This window comes from Carassius auratus, unplaced genomic scaffold, assembly GCF_003368295.1.
Source record: "Carassius auratus strain Wakin unplaced genomic scaffold, ASM336829v1 scaf_tig00217361, whole genome shotgun sequence".
In the NCBI taxonomy this organism is placed as follows: domain Eukaryota; kingdom Metazoa; phylum Chordata; class Actinopteri; order Cypriniformes; family Cyprinidae; genus Carassius; species Carassius auratus.
Genome location: NW_020529023.1, coordinates 52,347 through 61,811, shown reverse-complemented (window position 1 = coordinate 61,811; position 9,465 = coordinate 52,347). Strand labels below are relative to the sequence as shown.

Sequence of the window (9,465 nt, the reverse complement as noted above, 5' to 3'; positions counted from 1 at the left end):
ATACCAAGGATATTTTGTATTATTTTTGGCACACTGCCCACTTAGTACTTTTAGCACACTTGCAGAGAAAATCCAATCACAATGAGGGAGATGAAACTCAACATACTGCACTTTTTAAAAAGTCATACTGTATAGATATGTAGAGCATTATCTGATGTTTGGTGTCAAGCTTATCAATGATAAGGGCAGATTGTTGCTGACATATCTCTGATTGGCCGATAATTCCATCCAATCAGGATTCCCTGACTAGGAGATGCTGACAGCACACTTTTACAGATGCCCAGAAATGGTAGCCAACATATCATAGGGCAGAAAGATGAGCAAGAGATTTCAAACTCTTTGAAACACAATGAGTTTCTAAAAAAAAATAAAAAAAAATAAGTAAATCAGAAGTTAATTTTGTCCAAAACCTGGACACGGGTTCAGCAAATAACTTGTCAAGAAGCATTTCATATAAGTTTAGTCTTCCCAAACAATGCAAAAATTACAATAATTTATTCTGTGAAACATGAAGTCGTACTGAAAAATGCCTTGGTGTTAATGTCCACAGAATGAAAATCAGTGCGGTTCAGTGTTGTTTTGGAGACAGTTGAAACATTGTTTGAAATATATTTATGTTTTTTTCCCTGAAGAAAAAGTCAGGAAGGATGAGTATTTTTCTTGGTTTGTTGAAATTTGATTTTTTTTTTTTTTTTGAGTGAACATAGAGAATGTGGGAGGCAGATTTCTCCATGACTCATGTGGAAGAAATAAATCTGGCTCAAGTAAACAGAAAGTGCATGATTGAGACCAGTAAACTGTTTCTAAACAAACGCACGTGTGCATACCTAATGTCCCGAGAATGTGTGTCCTATTACGTAAATCTCCAACTCTTCTTTGGACTCAACCCCCAAATTGTAAGACATGCTTTAATAAAGGTTTGATGACGGGCGCATGCTGAATGATTGTGACCTGCCACGAGCCGAAAGAAAGGCAGCAGACAGAGGAAGTAAAATGCGGCAGGGACGATTTGCAGAGCATAGAAAGAACAGTATGAGAAATAAGGAGGAGGGGAGAGGAGTTGCCACACAAGCGGCAGATGCTCGCGTGCCTTTACAAACATCCACGGTGCCCTCTCGACCCACGGCGCCGGAGCATTCCGGCGTGATCCCCCTCCTCCCTCTGCGCTCCGCTTCCCCGCCGGTTTCCACGGCCCTTCTGCGAATTGCGACGTCCCACCTGCCATGCTCCATTGTGTGCGTGATCCCTTTTCATTTCAATGACAAAGTTAATTCCCCCACGCCCCCTCCTATCCTCCAGCCCGGGGTGACTTTACGACCACAGCTTGAAAATGCATCTCAAATCCTCCTGTCCACAAAAAAAAAAAAAAAAGCCATCTGATGAGAACATATGACGCCGCCAGATTTCAACACCCGCTCATATTGTAAGCCATGTATGCTTAATTGGGCTGCTGCTGTAAAACTACTTGATTATAGCTTAACTACTGTCGACTGTTTGGTCACTTTAGTAAGAAAGTAACACATTACGACTTTTTAAAAAACGCGTGAAGACAAAGATTCAATCAACAGTTTAAAATTTGATTGCGTAATTTGGCTCTCATTTAGGCCAGAGGCGACAGCACATAAATGCACAGAAAACATACCGGCTATTCGCTTTTCAGATCTAGCCAGGCTATCCCATGCATTTAATTCTAGTATCTAAATGGCATAAGTGATTACCATCACAAGTTTTGCATGCGCATCTGCTTGGGCACATGCTGTGTCTCTCCCTTATATGGCTTGTGAAGAAAACCACCCACTTGTTTAAAACGCACTGACTTGAACTTCTTTGAGCATGAAATTTGATTAGCAAGCAATAATTACATTTTCCCACTAAAAGTTTGCGTGCTGGATAAAACCAGTAACTTTCCTGAGTAAAACGCGTAACTTTATGCGTGTGACAAACGCCTACGAGTTTAGATCAAGAAAGCTGTCATCTGCGCTTTGGCTCTCTGGGAGCTACCATTAAATGACAAATGCTATATGATGACATATTTTTGAAGGCATAATGAAAACTCTAACTAAAAATATTACTTCTGCTTACAACAATCAGTGACTGATGGGATGTAGTCAGGGTCACTGCTGTTGAGCAGGTTCGAAGAGCGCAGCTTCAGACATCAGCTGGCCTACGACAGATGGACAGCCACAGGTCACAGGACCGAATTCAATGCAGTATCTTCACGATAGTAGAATATCAATATAGTAGAACGTAGTATATACTCTATATATCTCAATATACTAGAACGTCATATATATATATATATATATATATATATATATATATATATATATATATATATATATATATATATTTTTTGAAGGACCCGCAAAGGATCAGAAGCCTTATGGATATACGTTCCAATATGTTTATTTAATAATAAATTGACAGTGATTCCAGACAGCAGAAAGTCCATGTGTTTCTCGCAGAGTCGAAGGACTGACTGATGTAATTACTGGTTTGTGTTTTCTGTACGTTCAAACCAGATGGCCGTGAAACTTGCAGAAGCTCATGTTTGCGTTTTGTTTGTGGGTGATCGCGCATAATGATGCTAATGCGGCAGAATCAGAGATGGTGAGTCGTAAAGTGGTATTGTGCACTGTGGGGGTGAGTGTGACCTCTGTGAGAAATCACATTGACTGCGGGTTAAGGGAGGCTGGGGGAATCCTTTTGACCGCGCGCGATTCGCCACGCGCGCAGACTCCTCCAGCGAGACACAATAGCGCGCTGATGCGCTTTCTGATATCCTCCAGTTACCCTTCATCCTCAAAACTCTAGCTGTGGTTTAGACTTTCAATACTAAAGTTCGCTGTATATAAAAATGTATAGTTTTACTATAGGTTGTATAGTAGTACACTATATTGTAAGTGATAGCTGTTTTTACTCAGTATTATAATCTGATAACGATTTTTGATTAGTGTAATACGTAAGGGCATTATAAAAAGTCATTTTTTTTTTTTTTGCCTTTTTAAGTAAAGGGAAAGTGTTGCCAAAGTGACAGCGTGTATGAAATAATCGACCACTTTATCTAAGTTAAGTTATATGTCAAAGACAACAACAATGAAACTCTAAAAACGAATCAAGTAAAGTAGAATCAACATATATTGTATAAATAGATAGCTAACACATACGATGAAAACATGTCTAAAGTGGCAAGTAACCTAAAGTGTGCTGGGTTGACACGAGAAACGTTGGTCTTTAATGTGTCTTTTTTTTCTATTGTTATGGCACACTTCTTAAACTCTGTCCTCCTCATGGCGAAATCTGCTTGCCAGCTCCACCTCAATCACTGCCCTTTCTTTCCTTCATTCTGCCTTTTCTTTTCTTTTCTTTTCTTTTCTTTTCTTTTCTTTTCTTTTCTTTTCTTTTCTTTTCTTTTCTTTTCAGGGATGTACAGCCGTGGGGCGAGGAGGGGTGGCTGGAGTTTGGAGAGGGTGGGGGCCACAGTCTGAGGTGGGCTGCAAGGGGCCAGTCAGTGTTCTCAGAGTCACATACAGAGCACACACACACAAGGAGCTGCGCCTCCCACACACACACGCGCACCAACTCACATGCAGTCAGACGAACAGGAAAGTGGATGTGTGCAGCAGCATTACTGCGTCCTGATGCTTTCTCAGAAGCGCTGAAAACGCACACAGAGGGAAAGTGCGGGTTCGTCGGCTTCATATGCATTTTGCATGAAATGCACAACATCTGAAGATTTATCATGCTTTAATATACATCGTACAATCCACCAGCCAGTTTTCTCTCTGCGTGGAATAAGTACTTTGCGCACGGCTTCAAAGATGGGAACAACTAAACACTCCAGCGACAGGAATGTACTGTTTTGCCAGACGCTTCTTAAACTTATACTTCTGGCGGCCGTTGCGCACAACGTTTCGGGGAAGACTTTAAAATACAAAGTTTTGGAGGAGCAGAGAGTAGGGCACGGTGATCGCCAGACTGAAAGAGGATGTAGCCGGTATCTTATCCAAACTCCCGAGCTCAGTGTCCCCAAGCTTCCGCGCGATGCAGAGAGGCAGCACCCCTCTACTCTCCGTGCGCGAGGAGGACGGAGAGATCAGCATCGCCACCAAAATCGACCGCGAGAAGCTCTGCGAGAAAAACTTGAACTGCACCATTGAGTTCGACGTGATCACGCTACCAACGGAATACCTCCAACTGTTTCACATTCAAGTGGAAGTGTTGGACATCAATGACAATGCTCCGCAGTTCTCGCGCGCCATCATCCCCATAGAGATATCAGAGAGCGCGTCTGTGGGCACACGCTTCCCTTTGGACAGCGCGTTGGATCCGGATGTCGGAGAAAACGCGCTACACTCCTACTCACTCACTCGGAATAACTTTTTCAAAATCGATATCAGGACGCGTACGGATGGCGCAAAGTACGCAGACCTCGTTGTGATGAGGGAACTTGACAGGGAAACACAATCCAGCTACCAACTACAACTCACAGCATCAGACTCTGGCGTGCCGCCGAAATCTGGCTCGACTTTGCTTAAAATCAGCATATCTGATTCCAACGATAATAGCCCGACATTTGACGAGCAGGCTTACGTGGTCAACCTCCTGGAAAATTCACCACTGGGGACGCTACTGGTGGACCTGAACGCCACAGACCCGGATGAAGGCAATAATGGAAAAATTGTGTACTCTTTCAGCAGCCACGTGCCACCCAAAATCCTAGAGACCTTTAAAATTAACCCAGATAATGGCCACATCACTCTGATAAAGAAAGTTGATTATGAAACAACTTCTTCATACGAAATAGATGTGCAAGCTCAGGATATGGGTCCCAACTCCATTCCAGGCCACTGTAAAATAATCATCAAAGTGGTTGACGTCAACGACAACAAGCCAAAAATCAACATCAACCTTATGACTCAGGGCAAAGAGGAGGTGGCCTACATCTCAGAGGCCTCCCCTGTCGATACCTTCATCGCATTAGTGCGCATCGATGACAGCGACTCAGGTCTAAACGGTGAGGTTGTGTGCCGTCTACATGGCCACGGGCATTTTCGCTTGCAGAAGACCTACGAGAACAACTACATGATTCTCACTAATGTGTCTCTGGACCGTGAGAAACGCTCTGAATATAGCCTGACGGTAATCGCTGAAGATCGCGGCTCGCCAAGCCTATCCACCATCAAACACTTCACGGTGCAGGTGCAAGATGAAAACGACAACCCTCCACGCTTCGAAAAGAGCCGGTATGAAATCTTCAAGTCTGAGAACAATTCGCCCGGGGCATATCTAACGTCAGTGGTGGCAACCGACCCAGATTTGGGCTCTAATGGTCAGGTGACATACTCAGTTGTGGAGAGCCAGGTTCAAGGTAGCTCCATTTCAACCTATGTGACCATTGACCCATCTAATGGGGCTGTGTATGCTCTCCGAAGCTTTGATCGGGAAGAGGTCAGCCGGCTTTCGTTCACCGTGCAGGCGCGGGATGGTGCAGGCCCAGCTTTTCTGAGCAGCAACACCACGGTTTTTCTCACTGTACTAGATGAAAATGACAACCCACCTATCATTGTTGCTCCCCAACTAATCAACCACACAGCTGAGGTTCCACTATGGCGGCACGCAGAGCCTGGTCATCTGGTGACAATCATCAAGGCTACAGATCGTGATGCAGGGGCCAACAGCGAGCTGACTTGCTCCATCATCAGTGGTAATGACGAGGGACTCTTTGTCATTGAACCTCGCAGATGTGAGTTACGAACCAATGGAAGCTTGGAGGCCTCGGGGCGGGAGGGATTTGATCTTGCAATCCTGGTGCAAGACAGAGGGGCGTCAATTCGTCTCTCAGCAAGGGCCGTTCTGCACATTAGCCTGCGGGACTATCCAGAAAGCTACTCCCTAAACCCTTCAGACATTAACAACCAATCGACCCTAGACCTGTCTATGATCATTATCATCTCCCTTGGAGCCATCTGTGGAGTGCTTCTCATCGTTATGGTAATGTTCGCAACCAGGTGCTCAAGAGAGCAGAAGGACCCAAGACATTCCTATAACTGCAGAGTGGCTGAGTCTACCTACCAAAACCATCCCAAAAAACCTGCCCGGCAGATCCACAAGGGCGATATCACTTTGGTCCCCACGGTTAATGGGACCCTGCCTGTTAGGGCCCATCCTCGCTCCCCTTCAGCCTCACCTGCTCCAGAGAGCCGCCAGAGCCACCACAGCCGCCAATCACTCAACAGCCTGGTTACCATCTCCTCCAATCACGTGCCAGAGAACTTCGCCCTAGAACTCGCTCATGCCACACCACCTGTCGAGGTAAAAGAACTGTTTTCAATACGAATTCAACAGTGAACTGTTAAATCTTAACTATTTTATTCACCCTAAACTTGTTATAATATTCAATATGTTTATTTTATTTATAGTATTTTTATTTAAATTATCCATAGATTGTTTCATCATGCATAAGTATCCACCCATACCATTCCCTCAGTCACCCCCTCCCTCCCCATCACCACCATGGTTTGTCTGTATTTGTGTTGGCTTGCTGTCTGGTCTGCCATTATTCATTTTATTTTTTCCATTTTTTTCTTTCTTTATTTGTCCCCCGCCCTGTTTCTTTTCTTTTTGGCTATAGCAAGTCTCACAGCTTCTGTCCATACTTCATCAGGGCCAGTACCAACCCAGACCCAGTTTCCGTGGCAACAAATACACCCGGAGCTACAGGTAACCAATCACACTTCAGCCTGTTGCCACCTTTAAAGACCATCCTACAGGGGGTTTAAAGTTCTGGACACCCTGCAGAACTTAAGTAACAGGATACATGACAGCCTCATCAAGTCAACTGTCCCTTGAATAAAGCCTTTTTTGTTTATGCAATAATTGCTCCCTGCTTTGGAGGCTCATTTTATTATTTTCACATCGCCAGTGAATTAAAAAAAAATATATATATATATATATAAATGATAATGCATAAACAGTAACCAAGTCAAAATACTGTTATAGCTAATTGTCTGTTCTTTGTTTCTAGGTATGCTTTGAATGAAATGGATAAGTTCAGCCTAAAGGACAGTGGAAGAGGAGACAGTGAGGCAGGAGACAGTGATTGTGAGATGGGAAGAGAGTCTCCTCTACTTGGAGAAGGCTTCAGTGAGCTCTTCACTCCTGATGGACATCACCGACTGCATCCGAGTAAGCAAGAGAGTGAGATGCTGAAGAAGAGTCTTTGATTTCATAATATTCGGCCATACCGTTAACTGCTCATTGGACAGCATCATACATATGCATTCAATTAGTATGTAACACACAAATATATATAAAAAAATACATAATACAGTGTAGACACATTTACAATCTCTCTCTTGAACATAAAACACCTCAATAGCGCCAGTACCCTGATCATATCATTTATTGGAGAAAATCATGAAAAAAAAAATGCAAAGTTGATCTATAGCACATTAATTACTGTGACTAGGACAAGAATTGGGTTGTGTGCTGGGATGGGCCATTGATTTCTGTAAATCAGCATGTTTAATCATTTATTCTCTGCACGAGAGAGAGTGGGCTAAATGAGGGCCTGTTTTGCAAATGCACCAGATTGGGCATTTATTAACTCTAAGATGTATTATAAATGGCCTTTCAAAATTAATGGCGCTATAATCAGCCCCTCGAACATGAATGAGTAATGCCGAACATGTTCAGTGAGCACTATAAGTTGGCATATTTGATTTGTTTTGCATAGTCTCCAGAAAACAAAGCTGGGTCGGCTGAAGCTGGAAGGATTTTGTTTAGTCATTTGGCTTCTAATTGATGTATTTGACTAGTTAAAGGCGTGTGCAGATTTGCATGCTCTACACCAATCCTTCACTAACCTCTTCCATCAATGCTTTTGTTTTCACCATAGCGATGAAGCTGTGCACCGAAGAGTGTCGTGTCCTCGGTCACTCTGACCAGTGCTGGATGCCCCCGTTGCCTTCCCCGGCCTCCTCTGATTACCGCAGCAACCTCTACATCCCTGGAGAAGACCCTCAACAGAAAGCCACCCCAGAAGCAGCGCAATCCGGCGAGTCAACTCTGAGGAAAAAGAGTTTCTCCACATTTGGCAAGGAGAGCGAGGAGGAAGAGGGGGAGGCAGGTGATGGGGAAGACCTGTGTGGAACGACTTCCCTGCTGTCCGAAATGAACAGCGTGTTCCAGAGGCTCCTCCCCTCCTCGCTGGATAATTACAACGAGACTAATGAAACTGAAAAGGTAACAGCCTGTGCCGCTGGGGTTGGATCGTTGGAAAGAAGGAAGGGTCACTTGCCTGGTAAACCAAGCCCTGCGACTTTTCAGCAGAACGTGGCGGTTTGGGCTGCTAATACGCATTTCCAAAATCCCGGACATGGCCACGCCCCTGCAAGTCACATGACAGCCCTGGTGGCTCCGCTCCCCGCCCCTCTGCCAGCTCCCATGGCAGCATCAGCTTCCTCTTCAAAATGGCTGCCAGCGATGGAGGAGATTCCTGAGAACCATGAGGAAGATGAGTTAGAGTCTGTGCTCGGGCATCTGCACGGCAAGCGCTGCGACAGTCGCAGCGAAATTATGGATGCCAGCGAGCTGGTTGCAGAAATCAACAAACTCCTTCAAGATGTCCGGCAAAGTTAAAGACTAGGGTTAAACTCTTCCTTCCGCTCTCTACAATAAAGTAAAAGATTTTTCTATAAGAGCGAAGAGAGGAACAGGAAAACACAGAGACCTGCAATTGTCGTTAAAGTTGCATTTCTGGATGTAATGTGTTTTGTGAATGCTAATTATCCAAATGATGTTTGTATTTTCTGGTTTTTGGCCACAGTGTACACAATGTGAGTGTATTTATCTTTGTATTTTAAAAATACAATTTGTAGTCTTTATATTTATATATCTGTAAATACCTAAGTTAAAAATGTACATAAAGCTATCAGATTTATATTTTTATATATGCATGTTGGGAAAAATAATCAAAATCAACATGCCTTGGTTGTAAATATTCTTATTTATGAAAAAGGGTTTCTTTTCTTTCTCTTTTCAGTGGTATTGTTATATATGAGCATAATATAAGTACATGAATATTATTGAGTATGTGTTATTTGGATGGGTGGGACAGGTACTGAAAGCATGTTTTTGGGGCGGGATTGGTATTTATTATGGTGTATTCTTTGTGTCAACTTCTGTTTTACGGTAAACAAATGACAAAATAAAGAGAAATGCAGATATGTCACACATACATCATCTGTTTTGACTATTTACTTCGAAATTTCCCTGTATATATATTGACATATTCTTGTTTTAAAGTTGTACGCTTGTGGGCATAAACATGGTCTTCTTTTAAATTACAGTATGTGCTACTTCATTTAGTTTTAATGTTCCTGAAATATCCAGTAAAATGGGAGTGTGCAGTTGTGTTTTTCCTCTTCACAGACAGATCTGGAGAGCAGCCTTGCGGGGAAA

The 9,465-nt window shown here is 43.3% G+C and overlaps 1 protein-coding gene across 1 annotated transcript; it reads left to right on the top strand.

Moving 5' to 3' along the window:
* The first annotated feature begins 3,423 nt into the window (after nt 1-3,423).
* LOC113100847 (protocadherin-18-like) lies at nt 3,424-9,241 on the top strand. The gene is given in 5 exon segments (XM_026265369.1): nt 3,424-3,959; nt 3,961-6,315; nt 6,635-6,723; nt 7,028-7,188; nt 7,901-9,241. Coding segments are annotated over 5 exon segments (3,594 nt in total). The 5' UTR covers nt 3,424-3,713; the 3' UTR covers nt 8,644-9,241.
* Nucleotides 9,242-9,465: the final 224 nt, after the last annotated feature.